This window comes from Gymnogyps californianus, chromosome Z (genome assembly GCF_018139145.2).
Source record: "Gymnogyps californianus isolate 813 chromosome Z, ASM1813914v2, whole genome shotgun sequence".
NCBI lineage: Eukaryota > Metazoa > Chordata > Aves > Accipitriformes > Cathartidae > Gymnogyps > Gymnogyps californianus.
In genome coordinates, this window is record NC_059500.1 from 67,671,448 (window position 1) to 67,697,307 (window position 25,860).

The 25,860-nt window shown below is 37.3% G+C and overlaps 1 protein-coding gene across 1 annotated transcript in view; it reads left to right on the forward strand.

The window, feature by feature from the left end:
- The window catches only part of HCN1 (hyperpolarization activated cyclic nucleotide gated potassium channel 1), a 202,643-nt gene extending 186,461 nt beyond the window's left edge, over window positions 1–16,182 (forward strand). The window contains exons 7-8 of the mRNA XM_050913365.1: window positions 13,246–13,410; window positions 15,374–16,182. Of these exons, the coding sequence (XP_050769322.1) occupies window positions 13,246–13,410; window positions 15,374–16,182 (974 nt within the window). The remainder of the gene's footprint in view (window positions 1–13,245; window positions 13,411–15,373) is intronic.
- The last annotated feature ends 9,678 nt before the right edge of the window (window positions 16,183–25,860 follow it).

Here is a 25,860-nt window from a genome sequence, read left to right on the forward strand (position 1 = left end):
GGAATTAGGCAATGAAGAATACATGAAGCTAATTTTCACTATATTGCACAGTTATATAGTCATTTCTACATCAGTGAAATGATGTAAGCCACAGTTACCAGTGGAGAATTCCAGGACTTTAATACTCTACAGCTGCTTTAATTGGATTCTCCAGGACCACATCTTGTCATTTTTGAGAAAATACAGCAACATTCATTTTTCCTAAAAATCTATGGATTTTTTTATATCTTCCTTCACTTTTTCCCTCTGTTTTCTAAAATGTCTCACAGTTCCCCATTACTAGGAATGGGATTGCTGCTACTTTCAGCAAAGCAGTAAATGCGTCTTTTCTCTTTACAAATAAAAGGGAAACTTCTCCCACTGAGACTGACGCAGTTTTCATATGAGGGAAAACAAGGTTGCCCTCAATGGAAATTACGATCTTCTCCTTCTAGCTGCTTCTGTAGGGAGAGTAAAATGTGAATGAAGGTGGTCAGGAGAGAGTGGATGGTCAGGGTCATGTTAACACATATGACAAAACCATAGGGGAGGTCAGAAGAGTGTGGGGAGCGAGATGGAGGTCAACAGAGAGAGGACTGTGTGGCTAGGAGTCAGCTTGTGCGTGGTGCAAAGAAATATGAGACAGAGGAACTGTGAGTGCAGGGGAACGTCATGGGCATGAGATTGATGGGAAAGGGAAGAAAATGCAAGGGGCAAGCGCACGTCTGAACAAGACTAAAGCAACCTTCAGAAGCTGGAAAAGAGTGGGAAGGTGCTTACATCTATCCCTTTTGAACAGCAAGTAGGAAAACCTGACTGCACGTGTGTTTGCAGATAAGTTGAATTGCAAGCCTGAGATGAACACACTTGAATTCAGCCTTCCTGGAATGGAGAATAAGAATGAGGAGGCAGGTGAAAAATGTAAGCAATTGCATTTTGAGGATGTTGTGATGGCTAAATTATTTAATTTTTTGTCATCTTGTCCATGGTTTTGAGTATCTGCAGTTTACAACACTGAAAATGTAAAGTCTTTGTTAAGTACACAGTAGTGGAGAATGAGAGGTCCTGAATTTTTTTGTCTGTCTCAGTGCATATTTGTGTTTCTCTTCTTTAATAACTTGGTAGTTCAAACTCATTTATGCTATAATCCCAGTAGTAAATGGTAGGGAGGAAATTGTCAGGTTTCAATCCTACTGAGCCTTTTCCTCTGAGTACCAGGTGATTGTATTAGAAATTACTCAAAGGCTTCTTGTGATAGGAGGAATTACTGAACAAATTGCGTATTAATTCTTCACTGGACACATACAATTGGTAAAATGCAAAGATTTTGAAGTCTGTACAGATGAAGCACAAGAATATGAGTCTTTTGCATATAGAGAAGCATAGTTCATCATTTACTGAGGTTTTACAGAGCAGAAATAATAATGTATCTGATAAGCCTAATACTAATCTAATTTACATTATACCAATATATATTGGTATAAACTGGTGTAATGCCACTGCTATGAGGCAATTCTGATTTTTGCTGGGGTAAATGATATCAGAATCACTCCATAATAATATTATATATGTTGGTGATTCCAATTATCTCATGATTAATTACAACAAACATGCGGGAGTGCAATAAACTAAAGAGAAGTTTGCTTTAGTAAAAGAACTCCTTTCCAGCAATTTCCTTCCTCTTACTCCATTGGCTCCATGTGTGGCTCTTAGGGCTCCTTTAGTTATCACAACAAGATCTGGCTCTGCAATTTCTCTTTCCCTTCCGGAAAGGCCTTTTGCTCCCTGACGCCTTGTGACCCTCCCCTTCTCTGCATACCCCTAACCCCAGCCCTGGTCTGCTGGTGTTCACATGCACTCCACTACGGACTGCAAGCTCCTGGTTGGGGAACAAAGGAGAAAAGCAGCTTTTTGCCATTTTATAACTTGCCTCAGGTTGTTAGCCCTGCAAACATAGAAGTTAAGGCTGTCCCAGAGCTACTGCAGAGCATGTTGATGAGCGGGAGTGGTTTCATGATGTCCTGTTCCCCTCCAGCTGCCAGCCCTGTGGAGAGAGAGGAAGTACTCTGGGCACGCAGTCCTGATCCAGCTAAGCATGTGCTGAACTGCCTTTGTGCTTAACTGGTGTGTTAGAGTGGGGCTGACATGTCTACAAAGAGAAAAAGAAAGGAATAAATCCAGCATTACCCAACCAGTAAGGCTCAGCGCAACTTACTGAAAGGAGGATTTCTGGGAACACGTTCAGGACTCTGCTGTTACTTCACTTGCATTCTTGCTGGTGGACAGAGGACTGATTGTTCACTGTGGTCTCATCCTGCTCTTGCTGTAGTCACTGGCAAAATTCCTCTCAACCTCAAAGGACACAAGATAAGACTTGTCTCCCTGCTATCTTTTCCTTTCCTCACCTGTTTTCCCACCTGTGGTGTTTACACAGGCTTTCCTTCATTCAGCAACCCAGACATATGTTCCAGGAAATTATAACCCCTTTTTTCTGTTTTTAACAGATACTGTGTTAGAGCTGAAGGAATGCCGATACTGCTAGGGAAATCCAAACTGAGTGAGTAGGAAGTGTAGGTATATTTTTATGAATTAGGTCTGGGGCCCCATGGAGGTTTCATTGTGTTTGCAGTTGGAAGGAGTTTCCTAGTTCCAGTAGGTAAGTGTGCAATAATACAAGGTACCCAATTTGTGATGTGTCCATTGCAGTTCCCCCTGCCCATTGTTTTTTCTGCTTTTTTCCCCCATTGAGAATCCCAATGGTATCATGCCACTTGGAATCATTCAATAAATCAATTTGTAGACTAACTAAAACTCATACTGCTTAAAAATATTTTTTTCTATAAGCTTCCAGGTATGTTGAACATGAAGAAGTGCATGTGATTTTTTAAAACTCTTTTTATGATATATGTATGAGAGTTGCTGTGTGTGAATATGACTATGAAAGTGTAATGGTCTACCTCTTGCATTCTAATAAGAGACAAATACATGTTTTATTTTACTTATTCAAAGGCATATATCACTAACTCTGCTGAATACCATCATTCATCTAGCGAAATTATATATAAATCAGATTCTAATCCCCATCTTCCCAGAATATGTCCCAGAGACATATTATGGCACCTTTTTTTTGGTTTATTTTTTATAACATGTAGTTCATGGAATACTTTAGATTTTTAAATGTTTTATTTTGCTTAAATTATTTAATACTGTTTTAACAGTTATCCTTCCACACTTGAAATTCTAATAAATTGTATCTTGCATTTGCTTCAGCTTGTAGGATGCCAATTAGACAGAACTTCTTTGACCTACCTATTATTTATGGAGCTTTTCCCCATTTCAGAACAGCAGCTGTCAGTATATTTTAGACCAGTGCAGTGGAAAATAATACCATGGGAAATGTTGAGTCACTTCAGATTATATTTTGCTACTTATTTTTTTCTGGGTACACTCTAGGTGCTTCCTTTTGATAGACTACTTTTAAAGATTTGCAGTATAATACTGGTTATAAATAGAGAAAATGCTGTTAAAGTGCCTGACTGCTCACTGCTTTACACCTGGACAACATGATATGATATACAGTTCTACATTTTGCAAAAATACTGCATATGGCTACTCCTTCTTCAAGGTAGTGGTGAATTAAGTCTCTCAGTATTCATACTCCAATCCAAATAATTAGTTATAAGTAGCCTCCCTGAGGTGTGATTATTCACAATCTTAATGGCAAGTACACAATTAAATGCTTTAAGGAAGCAGGATCTCCAGATCTCCATACTAACTCATTCGTAAAATACTTTTCAGGTGAACAGTATAGAACATTTTTCTAAAAGTATTGTCTGCAAGAGGTCCTAAAAATGAGATGTCTTTTTGGCACAGACTAGTCTGCCATTTTGAGGATACATTTCCTCATGATATAGCATAATTTCTTGTTCTGCATTGTGTTGTTCTTTTGACACCATGTTTTATATAGAAAATACTATGCAGTCAGAAGAACTTCTTGCTATTCAGACAGAGTATTATTTTTAAAAGCCTAAGAGACTTTCTAAGAAGATAGAATGAAAATTACTTACTCTGTGATGCTAAAAGGTAGAAGGGGGTTTGGGTGTAGGAATTTTATTAACTAGCAAATGTAAATATAAATTTAACAATATTAATATCAATAATGCTAGTAATAATTCTCGCTACCTAAATAACAGTCTTCAAACCAAATTATAATTCTAATTCTGTGAATTCATGAGCAGTATAAATTTTTAATTTAGACTTTATAAATAAAAGAACTAGACACAAGCAAAACATCACATCAGCATAGCTTGGAAATCTGAGGTGGCCAACACAGATAAACCAGAAGATGATTTTGCAAGTACCTTCAATTTTACACAGTAGAATTTAAACTAAATATTTGAGTTTAGATTAAATATTTAATCTAAATATTTAATTCAGAACTGACAGTCTCTGATCATTTGTTTAATAATTTAATGGAAAAAAAATGAAGTGCAATATTTTTACTGTCCACTTAAATTCAAGTTGAATAGTTTAATTTGTAACTGTTATTGTTTGCCAAACTCAAGATGACAAGAGCATAACACTGAATACATCAGGACTAAGTGGCTTTTTCAAACAGGGAACAGGCATTCATCTGAACAAAAGCAGGCATAAATGAATTACACAAAATCGGTTTTGGCCTTTGACCTAGCCAGTATGAAAGCTAAATCTGTACTTAGGTACATTATCTTAGAATCTAAGAAATGTTACTGGCCTCTGTTTGCTCTAGTCATGAAAACTTGGCCACAGCTATTTTCAGTACCTCCAGACAGAAAAAAGAAAAGATAGGTCAGGATGGAACATAAAATGTCTCTGGTCAGATAACTTGCCACTTTTTATAAACGCAATTCTATTCTAACCATGTATATTTGGCTGTCTTTCTTCATGTAAAAGTAACTATGACTAACAACTTTTCTGAAAAGAATTAAATTATACTGTCAATATATATTAAGCATATTACATTGAAATATGCTTAATAGTTTATCAGCATTAACTTTACAGGAAATATGAGGACTTAAAAACATTCAGTTATATATCAGTCTCGTAAAAAATTACAAAAGTCATTAAAGAATAGCTAAAATGGGTTGGCTTACTGCATCCAAATGTGCCTTGAAAATTAATATATGCCTGAAATGTCTTTTTCGGTATCAACATTTACTTATATCACAGTAGATAATATTTTAAAGGCTCTGCCAAGTTGTTTTAATGAATTTCATATGGCAATAGTAAGAGGCCTGCTCTGAGTAAGTCTCAAAACATCCAAATTAGTAGCATGTTATCACACTGCTTTTCTCAGAGGTGCTATAAAGCAGTGTATTAAGCCCTATTCAAGGAAATGGACTGATAAGAACAAGAGTTGTTTCAAGAAACAGGCTTCTCATAGGTAGGTGGCATAAAAGACAAGTCTAGGGCAAAGTAAGGAAAGGAGCATACTTTCAGACTTGTTGACAAACCCTAAATAAATATGAAACGTTTTTTAAAATAAATATTCATCTATAATCCTACCAAAGTTTGGGTCAATGAAAGTTAGGCAATTCTTTTCAGAAGAATAATTTTTCCCCTGGGAAATTTGTGCCATCTCTAATGAAATAAATGTACCTCTCTGCCAATTAGAAATACTGTTACAAAAAAAATAAGAATAGAACCTCTCTAGTTAGACCACTTACTGTACCAAACATTTGACATATATATACAAAAGTCAAGCAAATGAAGACTTGGGAGGGAGACCTTTAGGGAAGAGGGTAATGGAAAGAAATATAGCAAAAGAACTAACCGTCTTTCACCTGTATTTTAGATCAGGAAAATGGTTATAAAATGCCCATCATGGATACCTATCTCCAGCTGCTTCTAACTCAATTGTTTTGAAGGTTCCTTCTTGTCTTGGAGTGGCTTTGGAGACAAACGCTCCTTTTTCGAAATGTGGGGATTATGTCCCAAGGATAACATTCTGGATGAAAGAGACTGGTAAAATACTGTTGGTAAAGGGTGCTGATATCCCTTATCAACTACTTCTTTTTCCTACTAACCATTTCCTGCCTCAGGAAGACTAAAATCCCCTATTATTACTATTGGCTATTACACCATAGCATCATGTCATCCTCAAACATAGAAGCAAATATTCTTTTCAGTCCCCATGGCGTTCTCTTCCTCTCTTCAGATATATGACATGATACGTATAGGACATCTTCATAATGGAGAAATTATCTTAGCCAGTAAGGATGCTGGCAAGCAGGGACAGATATTTGCAAACAAGAATCGTGTTCCTAACTTGCAATGAGGGGACAATTCTACAAGTCAGTAAGCATGAGTCTCTAGCTTACTGAATGAAATAATTTTTGCATTTTTAATTGCTATATTAATACAGGTGTAATTCACCTTTTAAAAATCTTCTTCTGTTTAAAAAGTTGACAATTTCAACCTTGCTGGTTAGGGCATATTTTCTATGTCTTTTATTTGTTCTGTTAAATTAAATAAAATAAAATGAATTAAACAATGAACATGCTGAGAACTCATGTGTCAGGGTCTTCAGAGCCAGAAATTTCAAATTACTACAAACAGGCAATAAAAATGTGAAATAAACTAACCTGTTGGGGTTTTTGTTTGTTTTTTTCAAGAGGATGACTATATAAGGGCAACAAGTATCACAAATAGATAAAGTTAAATTAGGTTTACGTAATAGTTCAAAAAGTGACAGGAGACTGAAACTGAGCAAGTTCTTTTGGACCTTTAATTGTAACTGGCCATTTTCAGTCCCTCTTCAAAATAGTAACTACTCAGCAGTGTATCCAGGCCTCCGTTATGAACCCTATCTCCGGTTGATGAACCCAGATATCTGAAAGCAACTTTACAGACAATTGTTGTTGTCATTTTTTAAATTAAGAAGACCTGCAGGCAGTGTCTGCTATTGCTCCTTCTGACAAACTCAAACTGTCTTGTCTGCAATTCAATATTTAGTGTAAATAAGGTGGGAAAAGGTGTAGTTTTTGTGTAGCTTTCTTTTGGACAGTCTAGATTACAAACCTGGCTGTAAAAGGCAGTAATTGTCTCCATTTTCCTTCCTCCTTAAGTTCTCTCCTTTGCTGCAGGAATGCTCTTGTTGAGCTGTGACTATATTTTAAGGTTTCTTAAATATAGGACTGAATTCAGAGCTAAATGTTACCTGAGCTTTTTCATTTCCATCCACTCTATAGATCTGGATTTGGGGGATATTGCTTCCTTTTTTTTTTTCCTCCACAGTCGTGACTAATATGAATGTAAACACTATTTTGCAAAACAACTGCAAAATAAAATCTGCATAGCTATGTGGCATAGCATTTAATCTTTTTTTTTTTTTTCGAAAACAGATTACTGGAACTCATTTAATTGGTGTAAGCTGCATTCTGACTAATCATAAGACCTGGTGCTAGTCATTTTAGTATCTATAACAAAAAGCAGCATATCCCTGGGTTTTCCATTTTGTGCACTAGTGATAATATATTGAAAGATAAAAAGAATATATTAAAAAGTTAGAAAAAAATTATAGATAAATGCATTCAATGTTTTCCAGAGTTTAATAAAGAAAAAGGAGACAGAAATGCAGAAGTATGTGTTAAAGCAATCACATTTCTATCATATGAAACAGCTTCTCCCTGTTTTTGGTATTAGAGATGGTTAAGTCAACATGGAACTGGGAAATCGCTCCATTTCTGAAAGAATGGGGTGTCTAGAAGCTTACTGATTTTTTTTTTTTAATTGCTTGAAATTTATATAGTCCTTTCCTAAAGAAAAAAACATCACTCACATTACCTGTTGTAAAGCTAGGAGCAGAGTGCCCCGAGCTGAAGGTCTCTTCCTATGAGTGGCACACCAAGAAAGTGCCCGTTAGTTAGTTTCTGATCAGTGGACAACTTCAGTAGCTTGAAGGAAATCAAGAACTATTGATCTTTGCACCATGCCAAAGAGTTGCTGTTATGAAAGGTTATGTTAGAAAAGAAGAATAACCTAAACCTGGTAGTTCTGGGTAACTTGCTCTGAAGACTTACAAGATGGGTGGATGGAAAGAACTTTTGTACATCTAAGTTTTGTCCATAATAGTTTAGTAACTCATTGCTCTCTATAAAATAAACAATATTCTAATCCACTGTCCCGTTCTCATAAAACATTCCCAAATATGTTAGACCAACTGACCAAAGCCTTTGAATTGCTTTGATTTTCCAGCTTTCTTCTGCTGCTGAAAGTAAGCAGATGGTCTGAATAGCTGCTTGCCCATTTGCACAGGAATGTATATGCCTGCTACAAGATGAAATAAATTTCCTGCTGAGGAACTGAAGCAATAGTCAGCTGTCCTCAGCTGGAATGACAGTTCATTAGATCCTGTACTGTTAAATCTGACAGATGACAGGAAACCTGTTACAGCTTTGGAAGGGGATAGAGCACTTAATAAACTGCTGTAGTTCAGAAATGCATAGAAACTGCTAATTATTTTTACTTGATTTTAATATGGAGAGCACTATATGGCTAAAATACTAGTTAATTCATTCATTCATTACCACAAAAAATTAATTCCTGCACCTAGTAAAGTGAAATTTTGCTTTAATTCTGGTCTTTGTGTCCTTGCAAAACAAAGCTGTGCATACGATAATAATTCATTGTATTAATTTTCTACGTATTACTATATACCAACCTAAGCCAAGAAATAGTTCCATGGAGGCAGGATCGGTTTGGTGTCCTTTAATGAACCAGCTAACTACTGGACTCATAACTGTTTCCTTTATCAGCACAGTTTCTCTGTTGGACACATTTTGTCTGCAAGGCAACTTTATACTGTTATTTTGATTTTTGAAGTTTTTCAATCTCTAGTCAAAAGTTAATGTGACATAGAGAGCTGAGTAATTACATCTGGAGTATAATTTATATGGAAAATGAACTGATGGTTAATGGATAGGTGACACACCGTCAGATAAACTGTACTGCTTTCCAGAGTGAAAAAGAGTTTTTCCTAGGTCTATATAAAGTGGAAACAGGAAATTATTGCTGGGTAGCCAGTCCATGTACCCATCCAGCAAAGACTAAGAAAGCAATGCAATATTACAAATGGTGCTAGAGATGAACCACTCCCACATCCCCAGCAGTTATTTTCTTGAAGTAAAAAATGTTTAGGAATCACATAGCAACAGGGGAGGGGGAAAATTACCACCTACAGTGGCATATTGATACAGTCCACAAGAACGATGAACCTGAACTCCTTTGGAACCAAAACTGTGGCCCTTACAAAAGGCCTACTAATCCTAATTCTTTAAAGGTCATCCTATGGGTTGTGTCATTCACCTTAACTCATTCAGGTTTTCCCGAAATCAGTCTTCCTTAGTGCTGTCTTTCAGGTGTGTAGAATTTCCTATCCAGAGTGTTCTGTCACACTAATGCAATAATAAAATACAATCTATGCGTCCCCTTGTTTACGAGATACAGATATGGGCAAGCTTCTTTAGAAATTCGTGGTGTTCCAAAAACTGAACCTGATGCTCTTGCTGAAATACTGCCATAGAATCATAGAATCATTTAGGTTGGAAAAGACCTTTAAGATCATCAAGCCCAGCCATTAACGTAACACTGCCAAGTCCACCACTAAACCATGTCTCATCTATGTGTGCAACTGATATATTGGTGATCGGTTTTATTATAAGTGTAACCTTCAGAACAGGCTTAGCTTTAAACTTTTATCATTGTACTTTTTAGTCAATGTCTTGACAGCAGAAAGTGCATTGTATTTGAGCCCTTTTCCATGTTCTTTTCAGAGCTGCATTGTTCTGTGGGAAAGATCTGATACTAGCAGAACACAAATTGTGATTTTCACAGACAAATTAATTACATTTGTATTAAATATGGACTGTAAGAACAAATTAATGTTTTTAGCATCATTTAGTGCTTTCAAATAGTCATTTTTCATTAGTGCAGTGATTGACATTTGTTTCAGAATGTTCTAGGGAACATTGGTCCAAAGAGATTAAATAATTAAAGTAAAACTTACATTAAGAGTTGAATTACAGGTTCATTGTAGCCTAATGCATAATTATTAATTGGAATTGAAGACATTCTTTTGTTTGGAAAGGAAAGATAGAAGTATTTGACACTTTGAAAGTGTCAGCATGAAGGCAATGCACCGTGCCAACCGCAGATAGGAATATTAGTGACTAATATGCTGCTGCTGCTTTCTTTTTATGCTAATAGAGAACCTTGTTTGTCCAAGTTGTTTGAAAATAGTCTGTGCCCTTTGTGTTTCACTGCACACTCCGGTGCTATTGTTTGTATTTCATAGTCTGTTTAAATCAATGGAACATCAAGGAGAGCATAATTGTTGAGGGCACCTGGTGTACTTGATGCCACTAAGAGTCATTTTAAATATATCATGGATATTTTAATTACTTTTTTCTCTTCATGAAATCTATTGTTTATTTATTTGTAAAAAAAACCCCAAACAATTACTTTGATTTATTTAAAAGAACACAAGTGTTTGATGGGAACATATTTTGACATTCTGTGTTCTTCCTCTCCAGTCCAAGTAAATGAGATTTCATATATTATGTCTTATTATGCTTGAGAGTTTGTTCCAACCAAATAGCTAATAGATGAAATGAACTTAAAAGCAGAACACATACAATTAACAAGCAAATTACTCTTGTGGCCAGAGTACAAATGACGCTATTGATATGTATGACAAAGCAATATAGATGATGTAGCAGTGACTATAATACAACCCTAATCAGTGAAGAAACATGCTGGAAATGCATTACATGGGTATTCATCACCATTCATCGTGGTACTTTTTCTGTCAGAAGGCTGTAGTTCATCTTTTGAATGAGACCATTCAACTGGAGCTGAGAACACGAAGCTTTCCATGCTTCCTGAGCAGGCAGGCTCCACGGTGGCACTCCCTGTTCAGTTTCTAGGCACTGGGAGATTTGTCATATCTTTTCTGACCCATCCTTTATTATCTTATCTAACTAGAAGACTCTGTTATGGTTATTAAGAGCCTTCCAAAAAGATGTTCTTCAACCAGAAGTTGGGGGCTGACAGGGTTTGCAGAATGCAATGTATAGTTTTCAGTGATTCCTTCCATTCTTCTTACTTGACAAGAATAATAGAAGATGAAAGAAGGGGAAAAAATAATTATATTTATTGCAGTAATATCCATGAATTGCATGGTCCCATTGTCCTGTGGTGAAGTCTAACATTGTCTCTTATGGTTTCTTCCCATCCTTCCTGCTGAAGTAATCTAAAATACAATGTTCTAGATAAATAATGATGAAAACAGTACTTTCTCCATTTTTTTTTTACACACGTCAGAATGGTTGGGATCCATAATCAACATTTGTTTTGTTTTGGACATGTGATGTTTTTTAAATTCAAGTACTTCTATTCGTTGAGTGTAGCAGAAGACACCTCCTTACGTCTCTAGTATTGTTTGCAGCAATTTTAAGAGAATAAAGCTGAAAATCAAGAGGTGATCATTAGTCACACAGATTTTCCAGCTAGTTAAGTTATCTCTAAATTCAACCATGTATTCTGTGTGAGATCTAAAGAACATCTTAGGAAATGGAGCAGGCATTCACTGCATTTAACTGCTCCCTTTGGGCAAAATGTCCTTCTCGCTCTTGTAACTAAAATGCAGTGGGTTCAATCAAAAGAGAAGAGATCAGGGTGAGCTAGGGGATAGAAGAGGAAAGGACTGACTTCTATTTGACCTGGCTGACTCTTTACAGTAAACTGTCATTATTTCATGGACATCAAGTTTTGTGAGGGACATTAGGTCAAGACTCTGACAATACCCATTAGTCTCTATAAATTCTCCCCAAAGCTTTTGGGGTTTAAGTACATTCTGTGGTAGTATTGGCCCCACATTAATTTACTTTGATTTATCCACTATTATGTAAGCATCTTAGCCCCTAAGCCTTCAGGGTTAGGTGCCATGTGGAAATTCTTCAACAAGAAGTATGAGATGAAAAACCATCAAGGTTCTTTGCATTCTAGATTAATACAAAATGTATTTTGTTAAAGACATACAAAAAAAGAAAGAACTATGCTAGAACTTTATAGATCTGAAGTAAAGCCTGCAGAATTCTTTATTTTTGTTAATGAAGAATATTTGGTTTTCCACACTTGAGAATGGTAGTTTGATTGAGATTGAGAATGATCGTTTGTGCTAGACACACAAGCAGGGTAGGAGCCAGTTTCCTAGCTAGTATTTCAATATGGACAAATATGAACTCACTGCTCGACTGCTAGAACTGGGTAGGGAAACTATCTGTCACCCTACCTGAGCCCAAGAATTGTTGATATTTCTGTGTTCTTATTCCCCAGCTTGAAAATGGGATTAACTCAAACACTTCTTTTTGCAATTGACTTTTTAATTTTTTGTATTTTAATATAAATAAATAAATATTCTACCCCATCTGTTTTGCTGTTACAAGCCTTGGACATTGACTTTGGCCTTTATCCAGTTACCCTCTTCCTGTGGATTCAGGAAACCACAGTCGCAACTTTGGGGCTGTGTCTTGGGACTCTGCATATGGCTTTGGTCTCCTCCATTCCAGAATGATGAATTCCTGTTGGAGGCACTTGCAAAGAAAGGCTACTAGACTAATCAAATGGAGTAAGCAGAGATTAAAAGGGTTCTTTAGCCGAATGAGAAAAAAAAGTCTAAAACCATAAGTTTACTCTCCCAAAATACCTAGGACATAAAACCCAAGGAAATGGAAGGCATTTTCATGCTTGAAGCATTTTTTCTTAGAACAGCTCTTATATTCAAATATCGTTATATCATGTATTAAATTAGTTTAATAAATCTGGTGAATGATTAAAGGAATTGGTCATCTGTGTCAGCTAGATATTTAAAAAAAATCAATAGAATCACTTGGGTTAATTGAGTCAGCAAGCTGTGTTTGACAGCTGATGGATCATTTCTTACAACCTGAAGTATTTTTTTAAAAAGCCTTGATAAAATCAGAGTCCAGAGCGAGAAAACCTATAAGCAGGGCTTTTAAAGGACATTAGTTATTTTTTCAGAGTAGCAAAGCTAGAATCAAACACCTTCAGAATTGTCCCTGCAACCTTGTGTAAACAGCAATAGAAATATTGCCACTGAGTACTAAATTATTACTTGTTAGCACTGAGTCACTTCCTAGCTTTTAAGTTTCACATGGTTCACTAATTGCTTTGTTTTCTGTGTGTGTTGAATTTTTCTCTCTCCAGAGATTTGCCTTTTGACCAAGGGCCGTCGAACTGCCAGTGTACGAGCAGACACGTACTGTCGCCTGTATTCCCTCTCGGTGGACAACTTCAACGAGGTTCTGGAAGAGTACCCCATGATGAGAAGGGCCTTTGAAACGGTGGCAATTGATAGACTTGACAGGATAGGTATTTTTTTTTTTTTTCCATATTAGGAATTCTTAAAACTTTCTACCTTTTCTTTTCCTTGAGTTGCAGGATAAAATGCCCAGATTAAACCCTTCTTAAAAGTTTTGTTTCTGTTACACTGCAGTAAATGTTCTGTTGATCTATGAATAAGACATGTCCACACAAGAAATTCTGCAGTCTCACTTTTAAATAATAAAAAACTTTGAGTTTTAGAAAGCCCTCATACTCCTCTGAGGATTATTTTGTATACTTTAATTATCATTAGTATTATTTATTAATCCTGTATATTTCTTTTGCTGCCCTCAGCACTTGATAGGGTTTATGCTGTTCCATGAGCAGCAGATGACATTTTCCTACATGAATTGTTTACAGATGACATCTATAACGCTGGGAAGAGCTGAAGCTTCTCAGCACTCACAAAACCCTTATTTGTTGAAGTGAATTAATCCTTTGCAGCAGGGCTCTCATTTTCCTCACAACATGGGCACTGCTAACATTGATGGCTGCACGCTGGCATTACTCAAATCTGCTTGCAATCAGAAAAGCAGGCCAACAATATCCAAGTGAAAGGCAGAAGGATATGGAAGATTATCAAAACAGGGTGTGTGAAGTCTGCTGTTGTGCATCCAGACATTCTGGACCTCTCTAATAGGACTTACTAGATAAAATATATGGTCTTTGGTCAGGAGAATTGCACTCTGCTCATCATTATTGACACTGGTTTTAAAATGCAGCTATGCATAAAAAATCATTTATCCTGTTTGATGGTGTTTCCTCAACTTCACAAGAATACTCCAGTGTAAGGATTTCCCCACATCACTCTTTCTCAATACAGTTATATCTGCAGTTTCTTCAAAGTGAATACAGAAAGAATTGCAGGGCAGTGTCACTGTGCTGTCTATTCTAAGCCAAAGATGTGATTTAGAAGAAAGCGTGTTTTCTTTAATAACGCAAGAGTAAAGAAATGAAATACAGGTATACAGGTTTCTAATATTTAATAGACCTGTTTCAGTATTTTGCAGATTGTGAGCACTCAGTGCATTAACTTGTCTTGTAAAGACTTTTCAAACTCTTAGAATTTGTCTCTGAAGACTCTCTGGAGATGTAGTCCAACTCTAAGTAATATGTGCTTAAATAATATTAGTGGTAAAGTCCAGTCTGCTCTTGGAGTAGCAATCCTGCCTGAAGTGCTGTAAACACAGCACTTTATCAAAAAAAGCAACAATTGAGTGCAATTGTGTTTCTGTGCATCTGATGACACAGAATAGTGTCTACATGTTGCAGACACTGAGAGCCATCAAGCAGACATCAGGACACAGTGTACAGCAGTCTTTATTGTGCAAGCAGGTGTCACATTATCCGTGAGTTCATATTAGTTCACAAACATTTAAAAAGATGATTTCTTGCAAGCTAGTCGTCACTGGTTACTAATGTCTAATAATTAGTTCCAGGGAATGTGCTAAATGGCATGTGTATTTATAACTTATGTAACAGTTTAGTGGAAATTAGGACAGTTTTGCAACAAGAGAGAAACACGTTATACATGCAGAGCCCATGCACCCTTTTTCCACCCTGTTGTTCAGTAAATTACCATGGCTACATTTTCAGAATAATTGCAGTAATAGCAATACACTGCAAGTGAAGAGGCACAGAAAGTCCAGGTGTCTTTGAGCGCAGTGGTGTTATCAAAGCCCGCCATGCTGGTGCGGAGAGAGGGGGGACTGGGTGTGGGTGGAGGCCAGCCATCGGGAGCTGCCTGCCAGCGTGAGTTGCTGTGCCGGTGCCCGGTGTGGCACAGCCTACTGCAGTGGGCTTGCCGCTGAGCTGTGGCCCCTGCTCAGCCCAGTCTTTGCTGAGGCTTTTACAATACATAGCCCTCAGTGATGGGTGCTGAAACGCAAAGTCGGAGCAGGAATCTGCCCCTGCGTGTCAGGCTTGCTAACTCTTCTGCCTCTCTGTGAAGGGAAGAAGAACTCGATCCTCCTGCAGAAGTTCCAGAAGGACCTCAACACTGGGGTTTTCAACAACCAGGAGAATGAGATCTTGAAGCAGATCGTAAAGCATGACAGGGAGATGGTGCAGACCATTGCCCCAGTGAGCTTGCAGCAGATGCCCACCCTGAACTCCAGCACCTCCGCCTCGTCATCGCGTGCCAGGACGCAGTCCCCTCCCGTGTACACCGCCAGCAGCCTGTCCCACGGAAACCTGCACTCCCCCTCGCCCAGCACGCAGACACCCCCGCAGGCCGCCATCCTCTCGCCCTGCTCCTACACCACCGCTGTCTGCAGCCCACCCGTACAGAGCCCTCTGGCCGGCCGAACTTTCCAGTACGCCTCGCCGACCGCCTCGCAGCTCTCCCTCATGCAGCAGCAGCCGCAGGCGCCCCAGCAGCCCCCCGGGGCCGCGCCGAAGAACGAGGTCCACAAGAGCACCCAGGCCCTCCACAACACCAACCTGACCCGGGAGGTGCGACCCCTCTCCGCCTCGCAGCCTTCCCTGCCCCACGAGATCTCCACTCTGATCGCCAGGCCTCACCCCACCGTGGGGGAGTCCCTCGCCTCCCTCCCGCAGCCTGCCCCCGGCCCCGGCGTGCCCCCGGCTGGCCGGGCCACCGTCCCCCAGCGGGTCTCACTCTTCCGACAGATGTCCTCGGGAGCCATCCCCCCGAACCGGGGGGCCGTGCCGCCCCCAGCCCCCCTGCAAAGGGATTCTTCCACAGTCTTAAGCACAGAGCCCGAGGGAGACAAACCGCGGTTCGCGTCAAACTTATGATCCCTGGTAACTGTGAGCAACAGACTTGTAACGAACTGAGCACCGTCCCCGGAACTGTTTTAGCCCGTTTCCTAATGTACCCCAGCAGTCTACTATGAGAAAATTACTTTAGACAGCTTTGCCCTACGTAATGAATGTAAAAATTATATATATATATAAATAATATATATATAAAAAAAAGGAATTAAAAAAACTTGTTTCAATTCATGTCTTCCTTTCTTACAACCATTAAAGAAGTCTAAATTCAGCTGTAATATTACTTATTTTTATCGTGTCAACTTTAAAATCAGTCTAACAGATTTCTCTGTTTATGAGGTTTGCTATTTTCATGGGAAAATTGTCAACACAATAACAAACTTCAAACAAGTATGTTAAAAAAAAAAAAAAAGAGAAATATCAATCTACCTAACACACAGCACTGACCGAGTGATGTTCTGAAACCTTTGTTATTTCATTTATTGCATACACGTTGTTAATTTCTCGTGCAGGATTCAGTTGTTATTTCCCATTGCATTTCATATGTTAGCACTTTCTGTTGGGAATTAGATTGGAGAAGAAATAAATTGCAAACACCTGCAGTCAAAAGGCTGGCACTAGCACTCCTCTGGATAGGTAGTAACCTCACAACATGTCAACTCTTCTGTTGTTTCAGAAAACTGGGTGGACTTCGATCTTCACATTGCTAAAGACTTTTACAAAGACTATAAATATTGCCATTGTAAATAACTTTTTAGACCCAAACAAAAATAGCTGCTGTGTGGTGTACCATTGCAAGGTCTTTGTTTAGGAATTTAGGTTCTGCTCTTCACTTCAAAATTTACAGTTTTAAAATTTGTTAAAGCTAAGTGCAACACAACTGTTAAATTGTAATGCAATGGCTTAAAACCTACAATGTTACTTTTACATGCAATGTTTTATGCAAAATTGTACGCTTGATCCTGCAAACCGCTTGTACTCACCAATACCATCACTTTTCTTCTCCTTACCCTCAATAGCATCTGAGAATATTCCATGCATGCTTTGGAAAAAAACCAAAAAGACGATAAAAATAGGTTCGGTCAGCCATTGTAGGAAAAGGCTTTATGGTATCTTAGAAAATAATAACCATTCATTAATTGTGTCTACCTTAAAATTCCTATAATGCTGACTTTGAATCTCTGGTTTAAGTCTAGAAGTGACGTTTTTCATTTAAAGGATTATTTGTAAACCACAGCTTGATTTAGGCTTTCAGGTGCTTTCTGTGTCTTCACTGTAGTTTTGTAGTTGACTGTGGTGTTAATTTACAAAAATAAATATAATATAGCATCAAGTCTGTCTGGAAATGCACGATTTGCTCTGTGTATATTGTGATTAAATGGTTAGTATATCCTAAGGCATGTAGTGTCAAACATAGCCCATAGGTACGAGGTTTATTATTTTTTATGTCTTCAAAACAGAAAGGAAATGGTGACAGAGAGCAGGGTTAAAGCATACTGTTTTGTGAACGTTTTGTTTTGTTTGCTCAAACCTTCACGTTATCTTATCCACCAAAAAAAAGTTCTTTCGTAATCATTTGTGCCTGATTTGTCACATTAAATAGAGATTGAAACTAAATGTGTCATAATTTAACTCATTGAAAAATCAGCATTATGGATATGATACAAGCATATATTCTGTTCCTTAAAACCCAGATGACATGTTAAGGAAGTGAATGCAAAGGAGTTCTTCTTTTCCCATTAATGCTGAGTTTAACGATGCATGGAAAAATTAAATAACATCACAAACTACGTAATGCAGTGAATCCAGATGTACTTGAGAGCCAAGTAAATATTCTAAAGCTAACAGAGCTTGAACCCATGCTGCCTGTTATGCCTTTTACTAAAGTGGTACCTCAAATAAAAATTTAAAAAAATCTTCCAGTTTTTGCTGACTCCCACTCACCAGTAAAAATCAATGTAATTAACACATTAACATGCTGCTGCCATTAATTTATGTGGCCCAGAGTAGTATATGGGGAAGTAATTGTTTAAAAGTGTTTGGAACATTATGGATACGCTGCAAGACCATTTATTTATCAGTACAATACCCCTTATATTATTTTAATACTAACAAATTCTGTCAGTTAATTAAGATCATATACTGATCTTTCAAACTGTTTAAGGTTTACATTTGATAGGAGAAATGGGGTTAGTAGCGAAATATTTTTATATATATTTTTATTTTATTTTAAGCACTATGGAGAAATATTAATTCACATGGTCTTTCAGTGAAACCATAAATAATTTTTAATGACTTTGTAATAGAGTGGACAATATCTAGGATTTGTATGTTAATTTAAAAAAAAATGGTACAGGGTATAAAATTATATACGTATATATATATGTATGTATGAATGTACATATACTTAGATTAAGAAACAAATGACTCACATTCCTGTAATATAAAGGTCCATTGCTAGTTTCAGAACTGACTTATTTTCTCTGTACATATGTAAGCCCATAAGTATGAAGTCTCACATCTGTACAGGATGAAACGTATTAATGAAAAAGGTTGGATCTTACTGCTGCTGGGAAGACTATAGAGCTGATTCTTACAATAACTGTATGATCAGGGATGAGTTAGATTTTTTCTTTTGTCTTTGCTCAAAGCCATAAATAAATATATATAAAAGATTATTAATAAATTTAAGAAAATATATAAAAAATAAAACCATGAATATTTTTTTATTCCGATATCTTTATAACTGAGCAAGTTTTGGTTTACCGTGAAAGAACTGTTTGCTTTTCTCTTTTCTTTGTTCTGAGCCCAGAATTGATATGCACTAAGTATGGGGAGGTGGGAAAAAAAAAAAGCCTGAGTAATTATGTGCGCTGTAGGAAGAAGAGGGCTTAGAAAATAGAGGATACTACCTGATTTACTCAAGCAATTCCTAAGCTATATTTCCTCCGTAGATTAGAGGAATTCATTGTGCTAAAAACAGTTTCCCCACAAAACTCTCATTTAAGCCATTACCACTAATCTGTAATATTTCTTGAGTACAAATATTTGAAACTGAAGTTTACTTATATATGAAATTTCAAATATCCTGGGGGAGAATCCCAAGTAGTTGTTAGTGTAACTTAAGGAAATTATATTCTATCATGTTTTCACTTTATGTTGCTATGTGTGCCAATCCCAGATGATGTACCTCTGAACTTGTGTATAATAGTTGAGATTTCAAGGGAACATTGATGTGGAAGTACTATTCATTAATTACATTTTAGGTCATTGTAAATGAAAAAGCATAGTCCATTCAAACGAATAGTAGATTTTGTTTTTCATTGACTTCAGTAGGATCAATATAATCCTAGATTGATAAACTGTGATTTTAAGCAAGCATGAGTAATTGTATTTTCAAATTGCACCCTAAAGTGTATTGTGAATTCTTTTCAGTGGTATTTAATTTTTTTTTTTTTTTGCATTACTAAGATATAGCTCCAGTCCAATTGTAGTCAATGAAATGAATTCCAAAGGGACCAGCATTGTACTAGAAAATTCTTGTTTAGCAGCAAAATTCGATTCTCCTGTCTACATTTGACCACTGCACAGGGTATACTTTGCTGTTTGGTCCAGTCTTATTCTTTCGTACATGCTTGTGTACAGAACCAAAAGAAACAAAGGGTTGTTTTCATATCACCATATATGATATCGATATGTACCTACACACAAAAGTATGTATTTTTAAAATCTGTCCATTTCTAATATCTATATCTACCTCAGCTTACTTCCTACCTTACCTTAATTTTAATTTAAAAAGCAGCAGCAGAACTGGAACCAAAGTAAATTTTATTTTAAACAGCAAACTTTCATGTCCTGATGCATGTCATTAAGAGCTAAGCTTAATATTTCTATTTTCTAAATTTACGCAAAAGTTCTCACACTGACTTCAGTATTTCTATCCATGTGAGTTCTTTTCTACTTTATAGGTGACGTTGTCCAGTGAAGAAAAATGTTTTGTTTTAAAAATAAGATATTCAAATTTTAAACAAACCTGCAATTCAACTGCTCTGGGAATATGCAGTGACATTAGTAATTTCTACTGTTCTGAAGTCCTCTGTTCACACAAAAAAATGTTACAAGGTAGGAACAGAAAGTGTTTGTTCAGAAATCGTGGGTCTGAGCTACAAGCATAATCTGGTACAGTCTAGAACATGCTATAAGAATTGGGTGGGCAAATTTATTTGTTTAGTGGATTTGGCCTTTCCCCTCCCTTTTTTGTTTTAAGCAGGGAAGAGTAAGAGCATTAAAATTGCCCTAGACCATATCCTCTGAGAAATACATGTTGTGAATCTTGAATCTATACATTTTTACCAACAATCAGTACCTAGTGCTCCTTTGCACTTAGCAATTTGAATCACCTTCTTGATTGGTGTATTGGGTCATACAGGCAGATGGCAGCGTAATTTCTGGTCCGTGGTTACATTTCCCTCACCTCTGTGAAGACATGCAATATCTTAACATGCAATATCTTAAGAACTTATGGTAGCACTGAATTTTTCAGGTCAAGGTGTGGGAACATTAGAAAGAGAAACACAGTGATAGTAGACAAGCAGAGTATCCAACTAAATGAAATTATTTTAAATCTATCTGTGTATCATCTTCCATATATATTTTAAAATACTGCTACGTGTATGTGCACCCAGTTTAAAAAGGTATATGTTGTGAGAATGAAAACCACATTTACCAACTCCATTAGATGATTTAAGATGTACACATTTAAGATGGCTCAGCTGATCCTTGGCCTATGAATTGACAGACTGAAGCACACATTTGAACTGAAACTAAACTTTGCCCCATCCTTGAAACTGTTCCAGTTATGTGACGTTATTTCACCTGCTTACTGCAGATACCATATTTTTTACCATTCTCCAGTTTTATATGTCAGATTTGCAGTATGGTTTCCCCTACGCTCTGCTTTGAAGACAGAGTGCAGCGCTGAGTTAGTTCTTGCTGAAAGGTCATTGGCAAATATGGATCAAGTAGAACCGCAGACTGAAAAAGAAGAGAAGATGCCAAATGCCAAGTCTACAACCAGTCCAAACTAGCCCGTGCATGACAGGGAAGCAGGTACTTGAACCATTTCTCTTGAAAGTCAGCAGGCACCTGCAGGTACTCTGATACTGAACCATGGGTCTCAACAAACCTGGGGTCCAATCTGAAAATGCCTCTCCAATGTCAGCTACTTCTGGACTCCACAGTTACTGAAAAGTTTACATAGACACAAGCGATAGTTCCTATAGCATTAGCAAAGCATCTTATCTGTCTTCTATTTAACAACTACGCCACTCTTTATAGGTTCCATTTTGCACTAGACATCACAAAATCTGAGGTGTTCTCTGGGTGGTACACTAAGTGTGACCGTTGCTCATGGATTTACTTAATCCTTTTCTTCAGGGAGCAAAATGTGTGCAGTCTGTGTCCTATTTTGTCACTGCAGTGTAGAGGTTTTAAATGGAGAGGTCTGGTTTTGAAGTAAGAAAAGTTCCTGTGTATCAGAGGGCAATAACTGCAGATCTCAGTCTTCACTGTGGACAGTTAGGCATTTTGAGGTTCTAGTCCAGGCTCTTTTTGAATTGGATTTTTTATTTCTCTGCAAAGTCAACATAAAAAATGGGTTTGCTGTGCTTGTTACACCAAAGGTGTAGTCTGCATTGTTGAGGAGATGCCTGCAGCATTTTATGTTAATTAGTTTTTTCTAAGTGCTGGAGGATTTATGTCCAATTATATTGGTTCCTCTAGTCTGAGACAATGTGCGCAATAACTGATGCCAGGTCATTGCCCACTGCAACAGGCAATCTTCTAGGTAAGGAGAGAAGATGGGCAACAATATTAGAGGTGCTCTTTACGAAGAACCATGAGTATTCCTAAATATGACCTGGACTGATCAATTCACATATGAATCCTCTATGATAAAGTAGATTGTATTGTCATTGCAAACTTTGCTTTTTTTAAATCTGCCAGTCAATACCCTTTCTGCCTATGATTTGTCTTCATCCTGTGCTAAGTCATCTTGGCAACAGAAATGTGTACCAATATTTGGAGGCAGTGCGGTAGCTCAACTGCATTTCAGTTTAGCTGCTACCTGTAGGTTGATATTTTAAAAAGATTAAGAATATTTTAAAAAAAAAAAAAGATAAAGGCAGTGCATTGTGTGCATTTTACCAACTGGTATTATGCTAATGCCTTCCTCCAGGAAGGGCTCAAGTAATTTTAATGATTCACTTGGACTGTTGGTATTATATCATAGATAATGGTGCCCTGGGCAGAAATGGTGAATGCCATGGAAAAATCCAAGAGAATGGTTTGGACATCTCCTTTCTTTTCTCCAATAGCAATAAGTTGTTCATCAGATCCACCAGACAAATCAGAATGTAGATGGAACAGCTCAAGGCTTTTGCTTTTGTTCGTGTCTGCTTTGCAAGACAAAAAGATGTGGACACAATTCAGAACTCCTAGTCAAAATCTTGACTGAACTAATGCACATAGAGAAATACACTTCCTTTATAGAGCATATGATAATCTTACATCAGCTGGCACATAACATCAGAAAGCAAGCTTTTAGACAGTGGAAAAAAATTCATTTGTTCACCACTGTGTACATGACTGAAGATGGTATGTGCCCCTAAACACTGTGTAATCTACTGTGTGGGTTAGATCAAAGATAACCTCTGAGCCAGAAAGTGAGAAACTCGTCTTTGGGCTTTTAATCTCCTGTTTTATTTGTAAATATTTAAATCTACCAGAATAACAAGTCCAAATACAAAAAAAAGGATCTGTGACTTTACGAATCCTGTAGGTTTTGATCCCCTATAAGTAAGTCTTACAGCTGTGTTTCTGGTTTCTATAAGAGCTGAATTAATCTGAATGAAAATGTCTCACATAAGACATCTCTCAGATTTGGAGTTTGAGAAGATGAATACTTCATAGCCTTTATTTTCTTGCTCGGGTCTATGATGGTCAAGTGTTCTGTGAAAAAGCAGACATGTTTGCACCTGGTCTTTTGCCATTTATTTTACAGCTTGCTAAGAAAAAGAGAGTTGGCATTGTTAATAGCTGGCAAAAACTGACGTATCTGGGGTGAACTTCCGCAGTGTAGGCAGTGTTATTACAGAAGATAGCACTGAGCACAGAGCACCATATGTCATGGTCCCGGTTACACTGGCTATTTCAAGTCCATGATTGTCAATGAGGTCGTGTATTTTTTATTGCTGCACTCTTCTGGGTCACTTTTTGCTCTCTTATCCTATCCCTAATAGTCCTGTGCAAGACAGAGACACTGAATATCTGGAATGTACAGAAATTCTTCTGTCTTCCAGAACAGCTTTTTCATAATTTCAGCTGTGATGATAGGTGATAAAATACGTTGTATTGAGTGGAATGATTGTTCTCTGGTTTTTGTTCTTATTTTGGGGGAGCTTCTCAACAGTAATGGGACATACTGATGTCATTGCCAAAGAGCAGTGAAAAGAGCAAAAGTGACAATAACGATGAGTAGAAGAAAAGGAAAGAGAAGTGCCAGAGGCAGAAAAATTTTATTTCCTTGAAATAAGGCATTTGTGTTGAGATTCCCTGAAGGACATGAAAGGGATAGGGGAGGAAAGATGACAACATGTCATGTCCTATTTAAGGCTGCCAAGCAGCTCTGTCATGAGGGTAGCAATAAAGCAGGAGGAGCAGGAGAAATCAATCTCTCTTGTTTCCGTCACAAATACAGGACTTCTTTTAGGTAATTTATTTCATTTATTTTGAGAACTGAAAGCAGATAGGCCCACTTTGCTGGTTGCTTCTGTTGATATCAGAGCTGGGCCTGCTAGAATAGTGTAAGAGAGAGCATCTGGAAAATCACAAAACTGGTGGGTATGCTGGGCACTTTTTGTCACTGATCCCATGCACCCTTTTGGCATTTGTTGTATAGTGAAAAATGCTGTAGTAATTTTTTTATCTTGTTATAATAGCATTTCACTGTGTCTAACAATTACTTTCATGAACATTGGAAAATATGCACAAGTTTTGTCAACATTGCTAATTAAACGTCATAATAGGCTGAAGCAAGCTTACTATGAGTTGGTCCAAATAACTTAGGTGGAAACCACAAAAAATACTACTGATCAGGACTTGGTGGAGGCTGTGACATAGCATAACCAGCATATAAGATTTCCAAAGATGTTTCTTCCAAAGATTTGTTCTAACTTAGACCAAATCTTACCCTCCCACGCATTCCCCTGTCTTCCTTATTTGCTGTGGCCAATTTGCTGTGGCTTATCTCCCATTTCTTTTTCTGCACATCCTGTAAGTCATTTGTTGGCTTCTGGGAGTGAAGCCAGAACATCACTATACTGGTGGTGAAAGGCAACAAATCCTGACAGTACCCCACAAAACTACACTAAACTTGCCTTTGGCAGCCAGAGACTATAATCAAAAAAGGTTACTTGTTTGCTTCATAGTATGTCCTGCAAACATTAGGGATAAACAGAGGCATGCATTATTTTGAAATCCATCTAGAAGAAAATATCCAGAATATGATTGAATTCTATCTATTTGTACACTAAGTTTTGTTTTAATGCTACAGTTGGGGGAAGGCAAGCTCATTATAGATAGTAACAGCAAGTCTAGGATAAATAAATATACTACCTAGTGACTATGCTTACCACCCTACAACAAATAAGTATTGGCAGGAAAAGAGGTTAACATCTAAGAACACTCATACAAATTGCATTTTGTGATGGAACATCTTATCTCAATAAACATGATGTAAATTTGTTAAAAGTTTATTGGTACTAGCACTTACAGCATACAAGATATGCCCTTACAGCAAAATGATGGAAAGCTATTCAGTAACGTATAAAGAAAACAATTAAACTAAATGATAAAGAATATAACAAGACTGAAAGATATTCCATTATCTACGTATATCTAAATCTCCTGCATGGGCTTTTATGCAGACAGCAGTGCAGCCCAGCCTTCTACACTTTGAATCCAAAGAATACATGTTGGATGTTAAGTTGGTTACAACCATCTGTGATGTCCAGCCAGCAATGGTATTGCTAAGTGGATGCAATATCATTCTCAGTGGCTGATGGGACAGTTTTTCAGCCAGCAGAAGAATGCTGGGAATCAAAACTATTGCTTTCAAACTTTAGGTGCAGGGAAATGTTTTAACCAAAAGTATTTCCTAATCTTAAACTGTTAACCAGTTGTGAAAATATTAAATATAATGCTTTAGACATTTTGGTTGAGATTTTTTCAGCAAGTAGTATCTAGAACCCTCATTTATATCATATATTAAGATTATACCATATACTAAGATTAAAGTTCCATCAATAGGCATAACTTTTGATTATTACCTTTATTTCTTATATTTCTTGTTGGCACTAGAGAATAGTGTTTAAATGCAACAAAAAAACCCTAACACAATAGAACTGAACAGAGGGGTTTCTTTAAGGGCCAGAGTAAAGAAATCTCACACTCTACCAAGCACTATGAACAAAAATTCTTCAGCTCTGTTCCCACAGTTTCACTGCAGTACCAGCCCTTCAGTTTTGGTGCATCTGTTCTGCACAGGATTATTGATTTAGTAGTTCATCCACTAGCCTTTTTTCTAGTCTTCCCAAGTCCAGCTTGAATTTTCGCTCTCTTCTCCAGGACAAAGACAAGCCATTT